At 45.0% G+C, this 22,760-nt stretch overlaps 1 protein-coding gene across 1 annotated transcript; it reads right to left on the bottom strand.

Annotated features, from left to right (window-relative positions):
* Positions 1 to 4,015: 4,015 nt before the first annotated feature.
* LOC9268640 (probable receptor-like protein kinase At1g80640) lies at positions 4,016 to 8,318 on the bottom strand. The gene is made up of 10 exons (XM_015793441.3): positions 7,985 to 8,318; positions 7,116 to 7,274; positions 6,765 to 7,012; positions 6,544 to 6,676; positions 6,389 to 6,452; positions 6,184 to 6,280; positions 5,975 to 6,077; positions 5,769 to 5,887; positions 4,760 to 4,849; positions 4,016 to 4,684 (listed from the first exon to the last, which is right to left on the bottom strand). The coding sequence occupies exons 1-10, from the start codon at positions 8,157 to 8,159 to the stop codon at positions 4,538 to 4,540; spliced, it is 1,335 nt and encodes a 444-aa protein (XP_015648927.1). The 5' UTR covers positions 8,160 to 8,318; the 3' UTR covers positions 4,016 to 4,537.
* Positions 8,319 to 22,760: the final 14,442 nt, after the last annotated feature.

Here is a 22,760-nt window from a genome sequence, read left to right on the forward strand (position 1 = left end):
AACATGGATCTATTCTTGATGAACTTGCCCCAGTGATTCTACCGACAGGTCTACCTTGGCCTGCACTTGATCAAGTCTCTCTCCTTGCTTCTCCAACTTCATGTCCATCGCCTCCAGCTTCTCTTGAATCAGCTCCACCTTCTCCACCTTCTCCGCCAGTTTTTCCACCACAGCCAACAACCTCTCTTCCATCTCACCCATCGCCGCCACCACTTGCCTCACTTGTACTCCTTACTTAGCGGGTGCTGTGGTGTTCCTCCTCCGAATCCAACGAACCCTCGGACAGATTTACAGCGACGAATCCTTTCGGGTATCACCAACTGAACTATGGAATATTACCGCCGGATCGAGAGAGTACGAGGAAGCGCGCACACGGATCGCCGAGCTCTGATACCATATGTAATGCCCCGCTCACCGGCGATGAGGATTTCTCGCCATGAGCCGCCGGACAAGTGTGAACACGAGTGTAATTTGGAGAGAGTTCTTTATTTTCTTTCTTATTCGACAAGAGACGATAGTACCAGTACAGTATAATTTAAACCCCACGCACCCATCCTCCAGGTCTACAAGCCAGACACGGGACAACACAGTCATTACATAAATACGTAGTCTCCCATGGAAAGCGTCTATTGAGAACCTACCTCCCCTGTATCCTTCGCTTCTTCAGTCACCATCGGTGGCACACCGAGAGGTGTGACACTTGGTGGGGAACATGGAGCGGCGGGTTGGGGATTGCTGACGGGCCCGTGTGGCCAGGCATCTAAGGCTGCATGAGGCGACGCGGCCTTGCCATCACTCTGATTTTCGCACCCGACCCCGGCTCGCCGCCACTTCCTCCTTACCCTCTTCCTGCCAACACATGCTACGGTAGCGAGGCAGAAAACAAGAGTAGCCGCTTCTTCTCCATCATCATCCACAAATCAGGCAAATCAGGCAGGAGTATGAAAAGTGAGGAGCATGAAACCTGCCTGGATATGAGTCAACCCATCCATCCTTGGTGGCTTCCTCTCCGAGCTCCAGCCTCCTTTTCCTCATAGGCTCTGATGTAGCCACTGCGGGCTCGCCCACCGTCTGGCCGTCAACACCGCCGCTTCCGACTTCATCGTCCTCCCTTGGGATCAACCACCACCGAGCCATCTGCTCCTTTGATCTCTTGGGCCACGTCGCCCCCTGTGCCCTCCTCCTAAACCCCGGCGCTTCCCTTGCCCCGATTCTTTGACCCAATGATACCTCGGTCGGCATTCGCCCGATCTGGCCCTTTCCAGCGGCCTTGCCGCTTGTGAGGTGGAGGAGAACGAGCCGACGACGTTGGGAACCACGGGGCACTCACCAGCATTGGACCACATCCCACTAATTCAACACGAACTTGAGCTCAATCGCCGTCGCCGCAAAACAACCGTACTGCCTGAAGTCACCGCTGCCATCGTCGGTAGACGCCACCGCCGCAGCCCGACGCCGCGCCAAATCGGGAGGGGAGGGCCACCGCCACCACCGCCCTCCCCCCTCCCGGCGGAGCCGCCGCCGGTAGCCGCCGCAGCCACCACCCGACTCCGCGCCAGATCCAGAGGGGAGGGCCGCCGCCGCTGCCAGCGCCCTCCCCACTCCCGGCGGAGCCGCCGCTGCATCCACCCTCCGCGCCGCCTCCGCCCTACACTTCCGCCTCCACTAGATCTGGGAGGAGGACTGGCTCCACCCTTCGCGCGGCCACCGCCCTTTGGCCGGAATCTGCACCGAGAGAGGAGAGCTGGGAGAGGAGGGGGAGAGAATGGGGTTAGGGTTTCAGGATTGGGGGGGTTAGTGTAGGACGTTTTACAGAAAATCCCCTATGTTTTTCATGTTTACAGCGCTACTCTAGAAGCGGAATTTTCTTTTCTTCGCATTGTATTTTTCTGGAAGACGAGGGGTTGTATGTAAGAAATACAACGGGATGTTAGGTAGTCCGAGGACGTATATAATATTCCGTGCAAACGAGGAGTTTTTTAAAAAATGCCAACTCCATAAACCGGAAGCAAGAACACACAGCAACTAGCTACAAACGAGCACACAAAAGCAGCGAACAGTATATTTCACCGGGAGAACGGCTAAAGCCGGTCACAAAAGCGGGCGCGAGGAGCCTGGAAAATGCTCAGGAGACGTGTCAATCAACGAGCTAGCCCAAAAAAAATTCAAAAAAAGAGAAAAAGGGGATGGTTAGGGGATTAATTGGCTGATGATGCGGCAAGTTAGTTTGTTAAATTGCCAATGAAACAATTAACAATATTGCAATCATATACACGAGACCACTCATAGAATAGCAAGAACACATGAATAATTAACACAACAACAGATAGGTACCTTGGAGTCCTCTTTTTGTTAGACCTATTTGTTCACCTAAGAAATTGGTGTGTTTGCAATGTTACTTGGCAGCGTTCGTTTGGAGGACATTGAGGGAGAAAGCACCTTGTTTCCGCACGCACGCTTCCCAAACTACTAAACGGTGCGTTTTTTGTAAAAATTTTCTATAGTAAAGTTGCTTTCAAAAATCATATTAATCCATTTTTAAAATTTAAAATAATTAATACTCAATTAATCATGAGCTAATGGCTTATCTCGTTTTACGTATCTCCTCAATCCCCTTCTTCTCAAATATACCCTTAGTGTTTGAAGGACACATTAAGGCAACATTGCTTAACGCTATGTGAGATGTAAAATTTGGGTGTCAATTGATTTTGTAATGTACAAGATTAACATGACCAATGTACTAATCGTGCCCGTTAGTCCTTACATGGATTCCTACAATTTGTTATTTGTTATTAACAAGTACACAGATTATCAAGAAAACTATAAGTAATCAGATCACTGTTGAACAATTTAACCTATTAGTGATGAAACAATAATCAATATGGGACATACAACTCACCCACATATACTAGAATTTTTTTTGTCCTCACGAAGGAAAAGAAGAAGAGAAATAGTTTTTACAATGGCAATTAAAGATGAGAAGAAAATTCACGCCCAAATAATGATTTAGCAGCTGTTGGATCAGATGCTACACGAACGCAAGCAACAGACCTGACAAGGAGAGACTTACTTCAATCCAGATATCTTCTGAATTTAGATCGCTTGCATTACGGGCCTGTTTGGCACAGCTCCAGCTCCACCCCTCCCAGAGCTGGAGCTCAGCCAAACAGTTTTAGCTCCATCAAAACTAGGAGTGAAGTTGGGTGGAGCTCTCTCACAAAATGAACTAGAGTTGTGTAGCTAGGTTTAGGCAGCCCCACAACTTCACTCCAGACTCAACTCATGGAGCTAAATTTAGGAGTTGGAGCTGTAACAAACAGGCCCGTATGTCGAGATCGATCCTGTCATCCTGATCTTTCGCATGTTGGCCACGTCTCGCCCGAGTATCTCCAAAGTTCTCTTTTTCTGCTCTTCTGTGGATTATCTAGCCCGGATAATCCTACAACTCCCATCTGTGTACAACTCTATCGGATCGCTACGGCGTTGGAGGTCATCCGAATAACTTATTTGTAATTAACACCACGCCGGCAAGACCTATATATAGGGCTGTTTTTATTTGAAGCCAGATTTTTTCTGCCAAATTGTTGGCAAGATTTGGTTTGCTATCAAAACTTGCTGATTACACATATACATTGCCAAATTATTATTGACAGGTTGAAACTTGTCAAGATTTTGGCATTACCAATTGCGTGATTTAGGGTAACTTACTCATTCTGCTAGTAGTGTTCCTTTTAGATCATTGGCGGACGAAAGCTGGTGAGTTTTTTTTTTTTGTTAATTTGATCCATGTCATTACGAATTCAGCGTATTGAAAAAATATCATTACTAATATTTTGTTCACGTATATTTCCAAGTCGGGTGACCCTTGCACAGTCACAACTCACAACATCCATGGCCCATGGGGTCGCATATTCAATCACGCCTGATGCCGAAGAGCAACCAACTGAATTTTGCCAGAAAATGACAAATCCAGTGACATTTCTATATAGCACATTGTTTACTCAAGATTGCCAAATCGCTGAAAAAAGATGTCTCATAAATCATCAGATCAAACATTAAACTGCTCGCAACAACACTACAATATTCTGAATAAATTTTGTCTATTAAGTGGTTTTCTGTAACAAATGATCATGAATGCCTACCCACTCGAATTTACATCAAATCTACCGGCGATGAAATTTACACGAAATCGCCGAACTAGGCCCCACAATCTAACAGGATGGTCACACAGGAGTTAAAGAGCACCAACAAATCAAAACTACCTCTGAAATCAATGTTAGATTGATGTACCCTTAAAGAATGCCCTACAAATGTCGGCAGTAGCTTGTCATCTCTTCGTAGGCAAGCGTTTTGGTCTTCAAAAATGGCAATTAGATGAAAATTTCCCTCCAGGATAGTTCAGCCATCGTTGTCATCCTACTCAAGCACCCAACCTGTTTGATGGGAAAACTTCCACAATCTTTGGAAACGCGTAGCGCGAAATATTTTCATCAGGCCATCGAATATATCATACTTGTTCAGAAAAGGGCCCATTTCGTTAGCCCGTTTGACGGGGTTGCTCTACTACCCTCAGTGTCCCCCCAAGCTCTACAGGAACAAGAGGAACAAGAGAATGTAGAACATCTGTGATTAGCGGTCTATAGCTCGGCTCTGGCTGGACACAAAGGACAGCTACTGCAGCAACCTACACATGCAACAAAGTATTCAGAGAAGTATTCCATTGTGAAATTGGGAAACAAATTTTGATGATGTAACTTACCTGATATAGATGCCTCAAATCCATGGTGTTTCTGATAACCGGATCAATTATATTTGGTAGCTTCGTTCTATCACTTATCTGAGGTATGGCCTGCAGAAGATAACTTTGTGGTTTACTGACTATTCCACTTTACAACGGAGAAAAGGCTAATGGAATTAGTTTGTCATGCAACTATGAACTAAAGTAAAAGAGATAATAATCAACCAGATATATGAAATGGAGGACTATGTCGTTCTGGAAAGGTAGAAATTTAAACACTTAGGTAACCAAAAAAAAGAGCATAAAAGATGCGTATAGATAATAAGTCTTTGTGCGTAGTTTAAATTTAAGGTTGAAAAGTCAGAATTCGGTAGCCAATGCAACATCAATACATCATGCTATAGGTACAGTAAATGGCTTTTGGAATATCCGCGTGTCAGTAGTGTAGATGGGTGAACGGACAAGGTCAGTGTCTGTTTGCCTACTGGGACAAGTTTTGGTTACCATAACCATGAACCAGAAGTGTGGAATATGCCCAGCCCTAATAGAATTTTTACCACGGGTAAACGGCCAATTGGGCAGAAATAGATGAGTGCAAATTTGCTAGTACAAACTGAATACTAAGGAGATGTATCAAAGCTCTAAATTGACATACTGTCATGGGCATTATTAACTCATTCTATGGGGAGCTGCAAATATTCTTAATTCAGTGCAATGTGAAGCTTGAAATATAATACTTACGTCAGGTTTTATTTATCAACACATTTGCTGCAAGAAAATAATTTAAATACTGAATATTTGTGAAGAAAATGTAAAAAGTATCTCAAGTGTGAGGCACATCAATGCACTCAACTAATTAAGATTTCACTGCATCAACGATATATCCATGAAATTAGTTCATCCAAAGACATATTCAATTATCAATTGCTATAAGGAAACACAATAACAGTCTGCTAAAACCTCAGGCATCACACATTTTTCAGAACTATTAGATGCATAAACCACAAAGCACGGAAATCGCAAAACATACCCATGACACAATGGATTGACAGTGAGAATCTCCAATCTTCTCTACTGGTTTCCTTCCAAGTAACAGTTCGAGAAGAACCACCCCAAAAGCATACACATCACTCTTCTCAGTTAATTGACCTAGAGTTGTATGATTAACGCTATTAAAATAACAGACTTCAGAGCTTTCATACTAGCAACTTAACATACTAAAGCAAATGCATGTACCATCTAGAAGATACTCTGGTGCAACATAACCGACAGTTCCAGAAGGCTTTAAATCAGCTTTGTTGTGGTTCCCACCATAAATTGCAAGGCCAAAATCTGATATCTGTAGAAATAGAGCAATGGCAGTGGTAACATGAAAAGTCATATTAGAAGCTCTCAACATCAAACTAATATATGAAATCAAAAGTTAGGACATATCGAGATTTAACCTTTGCATTGAAGTCTGAATCAAGAAGTATATTGGACGACTTTATATCTCTGTGAATAATCAATGGATTGCAGTGCTCATGAAGGTGTTCCAATCCTCTGTGATGGCAAAATCACAAGAAGACTTGGATTAGTAATTTAGTAGTACTTTTTATCCTATATGTAAATCAGATTAATGCAGAAAATTAAGAGTTGTAAAATTCAAACCTTGCTGCATCAAGAGCAATTTTCAACCGAATGTACCAACTTAAAGCTGATCCATTTGAAGGTCCTACAGAAGTTAGAAACAAAGATTTTTCTTCAATGCCATAAATCTTACTACAAATGTAAATTCATCATTAAAGATAAACTAGAATTCATACCATGTAATTGTGTTTCTAGAGAACCATTTTGCATCAGCTCATATACAAGCAGCCTTGTGTCTTCATGAATGCAATATCCTAGCACGGAGATCACGTTGGGATGCCGAATTTTTCCAAGAAACTCCAGCTCATTCTATGAACCACAGGTGGACACAATCAACCGACAATTCACAATTAATGTCAACCTTACAAAACAAAATGGCTATGTATTTTGCAGTCACCTCAAATTCTTTCTCTACTTCTTGTCTACAACAATTAAGTTTCTTAACAGCTGCAACAACCCCTCTATCAAGACATGCTCTATATACACAACCAAAACCTCCTTTTCCCAATATGTTATTCTCACTGAACTTGCCCGTAGCAGAGTCTAAGACTGAAAAGTCCATCATTGCAACCACTTCTTTCTTGGACGTTTTCATTGAATTCAGTTTCCCAAACATGGGTAACAGCATGTGCCCCTTGGTAGTACCTACAGCAATTTCATTTAAAGCACCAATCAGGACACCACCACTAAAACCAATATCAACGTAAATTAAGCAATAATTTATGGAATCTGCCTTCGAAAACCTCACTTGAGAGTTTCTTGTCCTTGGAATCCAGAGCTTGACGAGTTTTTTTCCAGAAGGTCCATGCATAAATTGCTGATACCACCGTTACAATGACTGCGGCAAGTGCCAAGATGACTGCAACAAGGATCTCCTTTTGGTAATGGTTGCCACCCTCAGTTTGCACTGCAAAATGCACAACAGAAATTTTTCATAAAGGACAACTTCAATGTTGATCGAGAAACAAGTGTAAGGCACTGGCATAAATGGAATTGGCACGTCTGCAGCTAAGATTCACGATCTATTCCGTTTTCGTAATAATGGAGACCTGGACGTTGACCAAACAACACAACAGAATGCGAGAAAAAGCTAAGAAAATCTGAACAAAAATGGCAGAACAGCTAAAGTTTCCTCATTTCAAGCTGCCAGAGCTATGCCACGGCATGAAACAAATCAAACGGAGAGGACAAGCTTCTCATTTGCACCCAAATGCCGTGGATGCAAACTGATGGACACTCCAATGGTGCGCACAGAGAAGCTTAATCCATGTCCTACCCAAGGAAATTGAGCCACAATTGATGAACAGGTCAGAAGTTAACTTCACAGAGGAAGCAAAGAGAAAGGAGGGGCTTCTTGCAATCCAGAACTCCAAAATGCCATACCAAATAACCAAATTAGTACTAGTTGAAAACATCAGCACCAAGCCGACAGAAAAGGAAAGCCAGCAGTTCTTCCACATATCGAATGGTCGCTCAAAAAAAAAAGAGAAGGCAATTACATGGAAATTCGTGAAAGGATATGCAGAAAGAACCTGCATTTGGGCCGCACGGCACGGTCACAAAGGCAAAGCATTTTTCATCTCGAAACGAGTGAAAAAAAGAGAAGTGTATGCTCACCTGCAGGAGGAGACGCCACATCAGGGAGATAGGGCGCGTCCGCCACCGGTGACGGCGCAGGCGGCGAGCCCACCTCGCCGAAATCCACCACCCTCGCCGCATCCGCGAGCAGGACAGCGCCTCTCCCCACCACCGCCACCACCGCCAAGAAACCGCCTTTCCCGGACACCCCCATCCTTCTCAGCGCCGCCCCGGGGAGCCAAGAACAGCACGCCGGCGGCCAAGTTTGAAATTTCCCACCCACCGTCTCACCCTCTCCACAGCCAGCCAAAGGCAACCTCCACCTCTCTTCCTCTCCTTCCTGCTGTTTCTCCGGGTGGTTTTGGGGGTTTTCGAGCGGGGGAGTGGGAGTGGGTGACTGCCTGACTGGGTGTGGATGCCGCAGCTACGACGCAGCCACCGGCGGGGTGGGTCCCGCTCCCGCGGTGGCGGGGTTCTCTTCTCGGGGGCCGTGGGGTGGCTGCGAGGTGCGGCTGGTCCATCTCCGGTCCAGCTGGTAGGGCGTGGTGTGATTCGCAGCACGGGTTGGGTTGCGTGGTTCGATCTCCAGCGCTGCGACGCTGTCAGCTTGTGTTGTGCGTTTGTGTGCCCGCCCCAAGTCATCCCGACTACCCCCGGCCCCGGCCTCTTCTTGTGTGCATGTCTCGTCTGCATGCGTATAGAGAGAGAGATGGGATATGTAACGTACATCTACTAGTAGTACATGAGATGGATATGATCCTAGTGGACCATGATCCAATTGGAGTGGTTAGGCTGTGTTTAGTTCAGCGCAAAGTTTAGATTTTGGTTGAAATTGGAGATGATGTGACTGAAAAATTGTGAGTGTATGACATGTTGATGTGATGGAAAAGGACTGAAGTTTGGATCCAAACTTTAGATCTAAACACAGCCTTAGTGGTGATACTACTAGTATCTTGGATAAAGGGGAAGGCAAAGGTAAAAATGGTAGGGAATGCTAGCCTTCGTGATCAGATTCCAATCGCCTGCTGCCTGACGATTGAAATTTAAAGGGCAGACAATCGTCTCCAAGCTCTGAATAAGGGGAAGAGAGTAGGGAGGAGGGGGTAACCTACCGTCGACAGTGACATTCTGCCAATGGCGGCAGGGACTGCGACTTCTTCTCTGATGATGACGCAAGATTAGAGTTTACAGTTTTAAAATGGGATATCCTGGATTTAGAGGGATGGCGATGGGCGGCGGTAGCGATCGAATGGTGGCGAGGCGGATGGTCGGCGAATCCATCTGCGCGAGCAACCAGAGACAAACAAGGTGATGCGGTGTGGGGAATGACGCTGCCGGTTGATTTATGAAGGAGAAGAGGAGGAGGCCGTTCAAGATGGGCTCTAGCGTGGTTGGTAGCTTTCGATGCTGACAAGCCTGGGACAGCTAGGCGGCTCTATCCTCCTTCTCTTCTCTATTAAAAAAAAAGATATTATATTATTTATAGTATTTGATATTAATCCGCAAATGATAATATAATAGCAATATATTGCCCTTAGACAAACATTGACATTAATATTTGAGTAAATTTCACAAACTACATATACTTTGATCAATCTATCACAAAAACTGTGCATCACACAACTATAAATTTATCATTAGTTTTATCACAAAACTATAATTTTTTTTACCTCAATAGTGCTATGGATATAAAAACTAAAATATGTAGTCCTTTTATAACTTCATCAGCAAATTTGTAGTTTTGTGATACGATGCTTTAAACCTATAGTTCTATGATAAATTTGACGCTAAATTTATAGTTTTATGATACACATCTTTAAATCTATAATTTTACGATAGTTTTATCAAAGTATTTATAGGTTTATAAAATTTACTCTTAATATTTATTTATGTACGTTGACAGTTAGGAACCAACAATTGGGTGTCTTGATAAGTGTCTATTTTGTCTTCATATATTCCCAAGGGAAGTCTTCATGAACAAGCAACTCTTCTAGAAGTTAGAGAAAAATTTAAGGCTTCCTAATTGAGGATGTCTTCCACAACGTTGAGCTTCTATAAGAGTCATGAGTTTACATTATTCCAAGTGGGAATACTGATTTTAGATGCACTCTAGACACATAGTAGTACAATATCAAATAACAAATGTCATGAAATTCCAAATGAAACTTTTATATGTACTTCTAATATTATTCCACATATATGTATATATAATTTTAAATCCAAATTTGTTATATTTTTTCAGTAATGAAAAGGAGAAATTCTAACCGTCTGAAAGTATAAGTTTGTCAAAATATTCTCTCTTTTTTGCTATTTACATATAATAAATTTGTACTTGAATTTCTTTTCCATGTATATCAATTTAGAAGTAGGTGGCGTAAGATTAGCAATATGTCTAAGATTGTTTATATATATATATATATGTGATATTTATTATAATTGTTAGTTGGTGTGCGTAGGATTTGTTTCCGTTTGATGTAACACCTTATTTTATTGTAGGGTATTTTTAATATTTGCACTTATACATAAACTCCTATATTGCAGGGTGATTGTGACAAACTCCATTTTTTATTAAAAAAACATTTTTGGATGAATCCGCATATGTATATATAGAGGAAGAAATTTTTGTACATATTATGTGCATATGTATGTCGAGATGAAACTTTTGTACATACAAATGTCCAGAGGAAGTAAGTATATTAGTGGATCTTTTTCTTATGTGTTTGTGAGGATGGATGTATCATTAATTATAGCGATTAATCATGTCCCCTTGTGTCCACGTGACTCACTTAAGCTAATAAACATCATAGAGATGGAACAGTTAATTACTGATTTGGTGGGCTCACCGTATTGATAATGTACATTATTAATATACCAGTACAGAATGTATAGTACATTATTAACATAGTACAGAATATATAGTATATTATTAATATAGTACAGAGAATAGTACATGTGTTGTTCAGAAGCCAGAGCAGCACAAACTGCAGCAGCAGCAGCCGGGCTTCTCTGATGCATCGATGCAAGGCCGCCAATCATCTCACTCCGGGAGCATGTGATGGACAGGGCGGAAGTGCGCTGACCTGATGAGAATACTTTATTTCATCATTATTCCCAGCAAAACATTAATCAACTAACCATATGGATGTTAGACGGAATTATTTGGAGATGATGCCAATGGGATGTACATTCTCCTTGTCCAATCTTAGGGCTTGTTCAGTTTGTAGGATTATCAAAATGTAGAAAAAGAGAAAAGATAGGAATAATATAGGAATGCATGTGCAAACCTAAGGATTGGAAAACATATGAAATTTTCCAATGGTTATGTAGCAAACAATCCAAAGGATTGAAAACATTGGGTTGGAGTGGATTATTTTTTTTCCTTTGTTTTCCCCCTAAAAGTGGAGGGATAGGAATTTTTTATTTGGTGCATTCCTTTGAAACGAATGACAGTATAGTGTCCATTCCAAAGGATTGCATATTCCTGTACTTTTTCTTTACAATTCCTTTGAAACAGAAGCGAATTTTGAGGATATGGCAATTTGTTAGCATGCCTTTAAATTTTTGCCACCCAATCCGCATGCCTCAAAATTTCATCCAAAAAAGAGAGGTGGATGGATATACATATTGTGATTTCGTGCCACTTTCGTCAGAGAAGGGCAGGAGGCAGTGGCCCTTGGCACGCGGTGATCAGCTGCCGACCGTGAAGCCATGTTGCCTCACCATCGAGTTCCCGGTGTCACGCTAGCCCCAAATCACCTCCTCGATCCCAATTCGCACAAAAAAAAACGCCAAGTCTCCTTGCCATCTTCTTCTTCTTCTTCCTCCTTGGCTGCCGTTGGCCAAGCCCGCCGTGACACCACCTAGCCGCCCTACCTGCACCAGCTTCCCGTGTTCGTGGTGCTGCACCGACCCCGAATTGCTGCCTACGCGAAGCCTGGCCGTCTTCGTCAGTAGCCACCGCAGCGTTCCCCATGTCGCCAATTGGTGCTGCAGAGGCAAGGCGGAGGAGATGCCACGGGGTGAGCTGTCCACTGCGCCGCTATCACTGTTGCCGTTACCGCCACTTTCCAAGGGACACTGCCCACCGCCACCAAGGGCCGCCCACCGCCACCAAGGGCCACCGCCTTTTGCCCTCCTCCGGTGAAAGTGGCACGAAATCAAAACATTCACAATTCAGTGGTATTTTTGCAAAGGCGTACGGATTGATGGTATATCTCAAATTTCTCATCGAGCTATGGCTCAGTGAAAAAGAAACGATTCCTTGTCCAATGGAGCTATGGCTCAGTGAAAAAAAATCATAGAAACGATTTGATATGCAGCAGTAAGATTTATGCACAACATGGAGATATAAACTCTTTGGGTTAGCACACTTCAAAAGATTCAAATAGCTAGACAGCTCTTTTGAGCATTTGCAACAATTTCTGCAAAATAAGACCAATTAAAAGAATACGTATGAAATTTTTTAAAATATTTTTGAACTAGAATATGTATGTATATATTCCGCTTGAGCCCGGCCTATCAGAGAGACCTTTGGGCTAAACCTCAATACAAGGGAGAGGCAAACAAACAGGGACGGACCTTACCCTGTCGACCATCAAGCTGATGAAGTGCTTAACGCGTAGGGCTAATGGGCTAGATATGCCTCCACCAAGTATTTTGACCCAGTCCGGTCCAAATAAGCTGATCACTGGCCCATAAAAGTGACTTCGGGATCTAGCCGCTGTCACAGAACAGAATTCTTGTTACCGGGCTCGGAATAAGTAAGAGATATGTCCTGATTAACTTGAATCGGGTTTAACTAAATTAATTGGAGAATGGATATAAGTTATCATACCGTTCGAACAGGATAATGTTCCGTAGCATTTTCCAATTAAATATGTGGCAAACACGAGTACTCCCTTCGGGCTGATAATACTCGTTCGTTTTGGACAAGGGTGAGGACAAGGGTGAGGTCAAAATTATGAATAATTTCTAAAATATTTGTCAATAAAATATGGTGACTATATTTATAGATTAGTCTTAGAAAATACTTCAATAAAATCATATATTTGTTAATATTTATATACATATTATAATAAAAATTAATGGTCAAAGTTGATTTTTGAAGACCGGCCGTGCCCTTGTCCAAAACGATAAGTATTATCAACCCGGAGGTAGGGATGAAAACGGAGCGGATACAGACGGATAATGCTTATACCACGAAAATGAATACGGATAGCTCAAATACGGAAACAAATATGGATTATCTCGAATATGAATAAGAATCGAATATGTTCGGACACGAATACGGAAACAAATTTTTCTCGGAACACAAAAACCAACTGAACTTCTAATAGAAACAAATATCAACATATATAATTAGCTCATTTTATATAAAATAAAATATAATTTATAAATATTTTTAAAATTTAAATAATATTAATAGTATTGACTAGTGTTAAGAGATAAACTACTATTAAAATCTATAAATGTATTTTGAAGGTTATAGAGTTAGAAAGAAATGGGATATGTCTCATGGCTTCTGCGGATATCCGAATAGCACTGTTCACTGGATATCCAAATTATTATCCGTATCCGACGGAAACCCCGATACCATATCCGTATCCGTATCCGGGAGAAAATATCCGTATTCGTATCCTATCCGAGCTATCCGATCCGAAAGGTATGCGTATCTGTTTTAATCCGGAGCGGATGGAAACTATCCGCTCTGTTTTCATCCCTACCCGGTGGGAGTAATATATTACTCGTGTGTGCTTGGACTTTAAGTAAAGGGACTTCCCGTATGGCTTAAAAAACAACCTCCTCAATCCCATAGAATTTGGGCCATTCGATTACTTTGAGATTCGTAAAACATACTCAACATATCTTTTTCGCCTTCCCTTCCTCAGTCTTGCCCGCTGCCACCAGTTTCACGTGCTCGTGCATGCGAAAGTATGCTCCTCCACCTCCTGTGCCACCGTCGCTTCACCGCCACATGGTCTCTGGATGGCCAGAAGGGGTCAGCGACGCTGGCGAGGCCCTCCCGGTTGGCATCTCCCCCTACCACCTTATCTTCCCACGGTGCCGCCGAGTGAGCCCGTCCCGTCGTCTTCCCCGTATACAGCGGCTCCTGGTTGATGGTCCTTAGGTGCAAACTTGAACCATCAACTCTTGCATACAAGAAATGAAATATACTATCAAAACTTAGTGGTTGGGGTTTACTACTAACCATTTCCATTAGTTTTGATAAATAAATATATGCAAGTCATTTAAGGAGAAAATACACCCGCCATGTGATAAAAATGAATCTTCGGCCAATCATGCATGAGTACAAGGATGGGACGGCCCACCTAACAGTCGAAACCGACCTAAAGTGGGTCCAACCCATCCGCGCTATAAGGTCCAACAAGTCAGTCTCCTGGCCAAAGGAGAGGCTAGGAGGTGGAGCCCAAGGGTAGGTTAAGCCCCCTGGTTCAGTCGAACCGCCACTGGCTCCGCTCCTCCTGGCCTTCCAAAGTTCCTGATAGCCTCTCAATAATGGTTGTGGGCGCACCGACCTCCATAACCGCCATTCCAACCATCATATGAAGGCTATAAAAGGAGGAGCTCATACACTCTTCAATTTGCACAACAAAGTAGAGTACAACTCACTTCTAGATTTTACTTTAGTATGTTGGCTTGAGTAGAGAGTGAGGGGAAGCTCTGGAAGGAGTGCCCCAAATATCGAAGTTCCTTCGAGAATTTTACGGAGGAGTGTAAGACTGTCAGCATTCTTCGAACGGAGTTCCGGAGAAAGCCGGGATTGTCGGCCTTCTTCTCTCGCTTGTACCTCGGCAGATGCTTCCTTTTATAAAGTAAGTATTCAAGTTTCTTTATGTTCTTTAATTAATTTATTTAAGTGATATATATTCTCATCAGTGCGGGTTCGTCGCTTAGTGTGCAATTTAGTGCTCTAGTACTATGACTTTGGATAAAAAAAGGAAATTTATGCGCAAGGCTAGAATTGTAATTAATAACTTAAGCGTGGTGTCTAGGTTAGAAATTACCTTCGTTTGTTGTGTGCTCCATGGAAAGTGAGGCAGGCGGCTAGTGGTGATAGCCCTGTCCATCTTTTGTATCCCTTCACGTTTAGGTACATCATATAGCTCAAGGCCGGACTCAGCCTGGTAGACCAGGGGAGGGCTGGTGCCCGAAGTATTCGATAGAGTTCTACTTTTAACTTAAGTAGGCAACTAAAAGACATAGGAATCCTCTCTAGCCAAACTATCATTAGTTGTTGTCCTTGGATTGGAATTTGGTCGTACATAATATACATACGTTCCTTGTGTTTGATATCCTTGGAATACTCTAAGGGGAAGTACTACAATAGTATCCATACGCTTGCGGATTTATCTGTGTGCGTATCAAATACCAACAGCTCCCCATTGTCAGATCCGTCACCACCGCTTCACCGTCCGCCCATGTTCACTGCCCACCGTCGGTCCTCTGCCATCCACGACCATCCCTCTAAGCATCGGGGACCCCTCCCATAAGCCCCTCCTACCACAACCCAACACCCTAATCCGTATGTCCCATGTTGGAGTTGGGGGCATCACCGACGCCAAAGAAGACAGGAAGCTCGTCGAAGTTGGAGGAAGTGCTACAACAGTATCCATACGCTTGTGGATTTATCTGTGTGCGTATCAAATACCAACAGCTCCCCATTGTCAGATCCGTCACCACCGCTTCACCGTCTGCCCATGTTCACTGCCCACCGTCGGTCCTCTACCATCCACGACCATCCCTCTAAGCATCGGGGACCCCTCCCATAAGCCCCTCCCACCACAACCCAAAACCCTAATCCGTATGTCCCATGTTGGAGTTGGGGGCATCACCGACGCCAGAGAAGACATGAAGCTCGTTGAAGTTGGAGGAGAAGAAACCCATGCACAAATCTTGACACAGATCCAACGGTCTAAAATCTATATGATTTCATTCCCAAATTTATGTCGAATGCCATTTAGTAAATCTGTTAAATAAAAAAGAGGTTTTATGAAAGGGAGTGTCTAGTTTTCAGAAGGAAAAAGTCCATGTTTCCCCGTGAACTATCGTGGTACGAATTGACCCATGAACCACAAAACAGGACATTCTCAACCTCAAACTATTCGTACTGGACAAAATACCACCCTGACTCAATCCAGAGCAGTTTTGGTCCTATGTGGCATACACATGTCGCCACCGTGACAATCCAATAAGAAAAAGAATAACGAAACCTTGAGACACACTTGTCCTACACCTCATCTCTATATCTCTCTTTTCTCTCTCTGTCGTCTCATGGCACTGTGGGTGAGGTGGGCCCGACGGGTGGCGAGCACTATGGACGTAGGGGCAGGGCGAGGCGAGAAGGATGCTGTGGGTAGCGAGCCCAGGTGATGAGGACGCTGGAGACGGCAGGCTATGGCGCGGCGAGGAGGGCGAGGTGGGTGGCAACAAGATTGGCTGGTGGTGGTGGGCGGTGGCTAGGAGGATCTTGGAGGATGCTCCTCGAGGAGGGTAGCTCGAGCTTGCTTGGAGGATGTCCACGGAGGCAACGGCCTGTAGAAGCTTGGGGCCGTGGCACGTCGGAGCTTGGGATAGTGGCGCGTCGAAGCTTGGGCTGCAGCTCACCGAAGCTTGGGTGGCGGCGCACGGATTCGGTGTCACCTCCCAAAACGACCCTAAAATATATCCTTTAAATTATGCCTAGAATAATTAAAATCCTAGTGAAAGCCTCCAAAAATTAAAATGTGCAAAGTTAAAAGTCAAATAAGGCTTGGAGGATTTTTGTATATTTCCTAAAAGCCTAAAATGTGTAAATAAATTTTAGTAGAATTTTCATAGCACAAATAATAATTATTAAGAAATAAACAAAGTTAAAAAGGTTTTATAAAAAGAAAACCCTAAAACCCTCTCCCCCCTCTCTTGGGCCGAATTCGGCCCAACTCCCTCCCCCTCTCTCTCCTCTTCCCGCGGCCCACTCGGCCTCCCCTCCCGCCCCGCGTGCGCGCCGCTGACGGGCGGGCCCGCCCGCCACCCTCGCTGACGGGTGGGGCCCACCCGTCATCCCCTTCCTCCCGCCGTATGCGCCGCTTCCTCCGCCCGCGCCTAGCGCCACCGCCGCCGCCAAATCCGCCGCGCTCCGCCGCTCCCGTTCAAAATTGAATGGGGGGAAATATTCCCCCCGATTCCCTCTCCCTTTCCCCCCATTTTCCCTCTCTCTCCCTCGGATTCGTTTGGGAACTCTCCCCTAACCTCGCCGGCGCCATTAATGGCGGCCGAGTCTCCCGCGCCCGTTTCCCCCTCCTCCGGCCGCCCTCTCTCACTCCCAACCCTATATAAACCCTCCCTGAGCTCCCCACCACCGTTTCTGCCACTCTCCGCCCTCTTTCCTCGCCGGAATCGAGTCCGCGCCGCTCTCTCTCTCCGCCGCCGCCGCCGCCGAGCTCTGGTCCGCCGCTGTCGTCGCCCGGACCTCCTCCCTTCTCGGCGCCGCCTCCCTCGGCTTCGCCGCGTCCTCGCCTCCCTCGTCCACCCCTCCGTTTCGGTCGCTGACCGTTGACCCCGTCAACCCGAGCCGCACCACCGCCTCCCTCCACTCCGGCCATCGCCGCCGTCGCCTCGGGGTGAGCCGTGGACCGCCGCCTCCTTTCCCCCTTCCCTCTCCTCTCTCGGCCTCCGCTCCGCCGTGCCGGTGGTCGCCAGTGGCGACCATTGGGGCACGGGCGCCGCCTCCCGCCGGCCGCGCCGACGTGGCCGCCTCCGGGCACGCCGTGTGGCCGTCGCGTGGGGCCCGGCCGTCAGCCGCCCGTGCCGTTTGGTGCAGCTGACGCGTGGGGCCCACGGCGCCGGCTGGTGAGCCCTTGGGTGCACCCGGTCCACCGTGGACCGAGGGGCTGCCGCGTGGGGCCCACCACCCCCGTGGACCCGGCCCGCGCACCCCCTCCCCTCGGCTGACGCAATAAACCCTATTTTTAATTAAAATTTAAATGAAGAAATTCACAAATATTTACATTAAGAGCATATAAACTTCAAATGGCCATATCTTGGCCGTTTGAACTTAGAATTGGACCGTTCAAGTCTCTAATTTTTTCTTAAGAAGTCAAGAGCCTATTTTTGTGCTTTGTTTCTGCTTGTTATATGGAGTTTATTAGAGTAAAAGCCTTTTTCTTTCCGTTGGTCGTGTAGACGCTGCAGCTTCGGAAGATCCGCTCTACGTGGAGGTTGATGCCAACGTTTGGGAAAGCGAGCAAGGCAAGTCAAATCATCCTTGAGCATATTGAATCCCAATTGATAAAATTATTTTGATTTAAATTAATGCATTACCGCTTTATTTAAATTCTCGCGTTATCACTGTTTTATTTAGCCATGCCTATTTACCTTTGTTATGACCTTATTATTATTGTTATTGTTATTATTACCTTGTTCACCCTAGGAAAATAAAACCCCAACTAGTGGGTACTCTATTCATGGTTCCACTAGTATGAATTTAGCTAGCTGCTTCGCTGCTTAATTAGGCAACATTAGGTGGTTTTATAACCTTAGACTTTGGGAATGCTCATATCATTTGGACATTATGGAATGGTTGGATTATGTGGAAATGGACACACACCTCCCCCTCTATTCAAAACCCTCAAAATGGTTTTAGGCTGGGCTCGAGGTGCATGGTTTTGATAGTAGCACCTTGGCCACTACAAGGACCGGTCTTCGGGCCTCTGTTGCAAAGCACTACCGTACTTCCACATGTCTAGTGGGTAATGTTTAGTTTGTGGCTCAGTCTGCTCATGGGCAAATGTACACGGATGGAGATGGACGAAGTCGGGGCTCGATGGACATCTCTAGGGCAAATGAAGACTACACGAGCTACGGCCCGGTAGTCGAGATGTCATGGCACAGGGCCGGTGTCCTGCTGCTAGGGGCTCAACCTTGGTTACCTGTCTCGGGAATCCCGGCCGTTGCCAGGGTTGGGTCGGTACTCTTGTTTATGGTTAGGATGGGTTGGGAACTATGTCATGTCTTCCGTCCGTATACCGTGGTGGTATGTGGCGCGTGGTTACACGTGAGGAAGACGTGTCTTGTGGGTAAAGATGTACACCTCTGATCAGAGTATAATCTATTCGAATAGCCACGCCCTCGGCTATGGGCAAGCCTAGCAATGTACCCAAGTTAGTGGTTTAATTCTTAAAACTTGCTTAACAACTAAAACGTGGAATGGTTGGCCTGGGTTGTCTTGGGACGAGCTGGGACCCAGGTCGGGTTGCCAGTTCGGTCTGAATCATCGTAGGCCTTGGGTTATGGCAGGTTCATGCGGGTTCACGGCCTTGATTAATAACACTGTGTAGCTCTAGGATCGTCTTTACAAAATGACCCTGAGCAACTAAAAGTCTTGTAAATGCTGTTTACTGCAAACCCTAACCCCTTTAGTATAACTCCCTTGTACTCCTTTGCATTTATTCTGCATTCGTGGGTGTGTCTCGCTGAGTACGGTGGTTGTACTCAATCTTGCTCAATTTTTCCCCAACCCAGAAGAGGAGTTCCTGGAGGATGAAGGCTTTGGTGTCTAGCTCGTGCCTGCCGTCAAGTGCCTGTGGTCGTCGCCCTAGTCTTCCGCTGTTTTCCGTTTATCTTCGTGTGTGCTGGGCCTTTGTCGCCCATGTAATAAATTAACTATTTACGCTTCCGCTTATTAAACTCTGAATTGTATCAACTTTTGGTGTACCTTGCCTCCTGGGACAAGGAATAATACACGCACGTATGGAATGCCCGTTGGGTTAATTCCGGTCGTGACATTCGGCCGATGAGTAATGGTTGGCAGAGAGGCAACACCGGTCACTAGTTTCCATTGACGGGGCCCTAGAGGTGTGGGGCGCCGCTCCGACGACCATTGCATTGCGCAAATGCCACCCGCTCGCCGTGTCTTTCCCCCTCGATCTAGATCTACCTGTCCGCTGGCTCTAGATCCAAGCTCAGCCCGTCGGTGTCTCCTAGGTGTTGACGACTGTTAAATACAAAATTTACGCCGTCAATACCTGCATAAAACCATAAACGCAAAACATTAAACATAGTGGTAGGGTTTATTTCTAATGATTTCCACTAGTGTTGGTGTATATTTGTATGCAGGTGACAAACTACTAAAGTTGAGAGGAAATAAACATATAGGGAGGGGAAATATACTTCCTGCTGGAGTCCATGGAGTGATGAGCCCACAAACTGTATTAAATCATTATTTATTGGGCCAACGCTGGAAGAATAATAAAGTGGGGCCCAAATGTCAGGAGATAGAAGAAGGCCGGAGGTGGTTGGTCCAGCCCATGGTTCGGCCGAGGGTTCGGCCGAACCGCCACAAAGCCCAATTCATCCCAGCCTTCCACGTGGACATCCAGGATTGCTCCCTAATGATGGTGGGACGACATTTAGGACATTTCCCATAGCTGAACCGTCATATGAGGCCTATAAATAGAGCTCCTCTCCCTCATTCACAACACACCAAAGCATGAGCTGAATTACAAGAGGCTCTAGTGTACTTTATTGTATATTAGAATAGGGAGAGAGTAAGGTAGAAGTAATCGGAGGAATCCCTGAGTTGTCGGTAAGCTCTTCCTACTTTTGTATCTTGTTAATTACTCTGCTTTAATAGAAATATCATTCTGAGTAATAAAGATTTGTTTAGTGAGAATTACTTCTTGGTTAGTTCCTAATTAGCATACGGGATCATTGTTCGCTATAGTCCATTTATTTATAGTGATTGCTTTAGTGTTTGATCGGCACTAGAGTAGTTATTAATTGCGTAGACACGGTGTCTGCGCAATTAATCTCCAGTGGTTGCTGCGTATCCCACAGTACGTTTGAGGTGGGTGTAGAGGTGGTGACAGCCCTCAAGAGCACTTAAGTCCTCCCTGTCCAGGTACGTAGTAGAGCGACATCTGGGAACAGCGGGTTGCCAGTGCCTAAAGTATTGCATTAGGATTAAAGTTAAGCTTTCCCTAGACACTGCTTCTCATTAGGAAATCCTCTCTGCCCTCTGCCCATATTAGCTTTGTGTCCTTGGATGAACCAGAGGAAGAGATAATCACACACGTTCCCTTGGATTCGATACCCTTGGAATACTCCGTAGGGGAAGTGCTACATCGGTATATCCGTGCGCTTGCGGATTCTATCTGTGATCGTAAGAAATACCAACACTAGGCGGCCTCCCCATCGTAGGGACGAGATGCATGGCCGCTGGCGAAGAGGTGGGGAGGTGGTGGAGGGGCCAACGTTGATAGGAGAGAGGAATGTGTGTGTTAGGCGTGGCGAAGAGGGGAAAAGAAGGGGAAAGACTGATTGATAGCTTGGTTCCAACGGATTTTTATTTGGCTTTGGCTTACTAGACTAGCTACCACGTGTGTTTTAGATAGGACCAAAACCGCTCCGAATTGAGTCGGGGATATTTCGTTTGGTATCAATAGTTTGTGGTTTTAAATGTCCAGCTTTATAGTTATGGGGGTAATTTGTACTACCACGATAGTTAGAGCAGGTACAATAGAAGATTATAAGCCAACTATAAACATATTTTAAGAAGATAAAAAACTGGGTTATATATTTGTAGCCAGCTGTAGCACGGACTCCAAGATGCATGTGTGTATGACAGGTGGGACCAGATATTAATTATGTAGTACATGTTTATAGGTAACTATTGTATAAATTGACTATTAAGTTGACTATAGATAATTTAGAGCCAGCAATTGGCTATACTATTAAACTTGCTCTTATGGAGTGTAATTCGGATTTTTTTTTCCTTTTCAGAATTCTGGTACCCTGGGTTACGTGCCACAAATATTTTCTTAAGAAAACGATGTTCCACGAATATATGAGGTTTTATAGATGGCCATATGGCCTGCCCGGCACGGCTCGGCCCAGGCCCGGCTTAGGCACGGCCCGAGGCGATCGGGCCGGCACGGCACGCCTGGCACTTCGTGCTGTGCCGTGCCTGCCCACGGGCTGAACCTCAGGCCCAGGCACGGCCCGACAGCAGTCGTGCCGGGCCGTGCCGGCCCGACGGTATGCTGAGCCCACCGTGCCCGGGCCAGCCCAGGCACGCCAACACTAACTGCCACTTGTTCACTTCAGTTTTGCACATACATATCGAAAATGCCATGTCCATCACAAAAATCAGCACAAAACCATCCAATTCACAAGTTAACAGATCACAATATCACAAGTCTCATATTACAATATCACAATTCACAAGTTATTATATAGTATGTGCAATATGACAATTCAATTCACTAACTCAACTTCTAAGTCTCACAGTTCACAACTCAAGTCACAAATCCGCAATCACAAAACACTTTCAAATACTAAGTCTAACAGTTCACAAATCACAGTTCAAACTCAAGTGATCAGTCACAAACACTTTAAAAAATAATAGTAGCTATGTAGTGCAATGGTTGCCTCATTAAAAACCTTTCTAGGTAAAAACTCACACCTCGTGAGAAAACCCTAGAAAGGAAAAAAGAGTGCAGCCCACAGCTTTCATCTAATTATCATATTAAAGTCCAAGTCCAGTACAATCATCTAGTTCCAGTGGCACCTGGTTACATCATCAAGACATAAATTCTCAAACGATTTTATAAGCTCTACATTCTCAGCAGTGTGCTGCAACTTCTTGTCTGCCTGCACCCAATCCTTGATCAATGCCAAAGCTTGCACCATGTCAGGACCTAGACGCCGTCGTCGCTCCTCGATGATCCTGCCAGTTAAGCTAAAAGCAGACTCCGACGATATAGTAGAAAAAGGAACAGTCAAGACATCTCTAGCTAATATGGACAGAACAGGATAT

Source organism: Oryza sativa, chromosome 8, assembly GCF_034140825.1.
Source record: "Oryza sativa Japonica Group chromosome 8, ASM3414082v1".
Classification (NCBI taxonomy): Eukaryota; Viridiplantae; Streptophyta; class Magnoliopsida; order Poales; family Poaceae; genus Oryza; species Oryza sativa.

What these genes read in the sequence shown, in the direction of transcription:
- LOC9268640 (XM_015793441.3), bottom strand. Translation starts at nt 8,159, where the DNA reads ATGGGGGTGTCCGGGAAAGGCGGTTTCTTGGCGGTGGTGGCGGTGGTG. An exon ending in TGTGGCGTCTCCTCCTGCAG is followed by an intron (nt 7,275 to 7,984) that starts GTGAGCATACAC and finishes TGCATTTTGCAG; the next exon opens with TGCAAACTGAGGGTGGCAAC. An exon ending in ACCAGAGTATCTTCTAGATG is followed by an intron (nt 5,888 to 5,974) that starts GTACATGCATTT and finishes ATACAACTCTAG; the next exon opens with GTCAATTAACTGAGAAGAGT.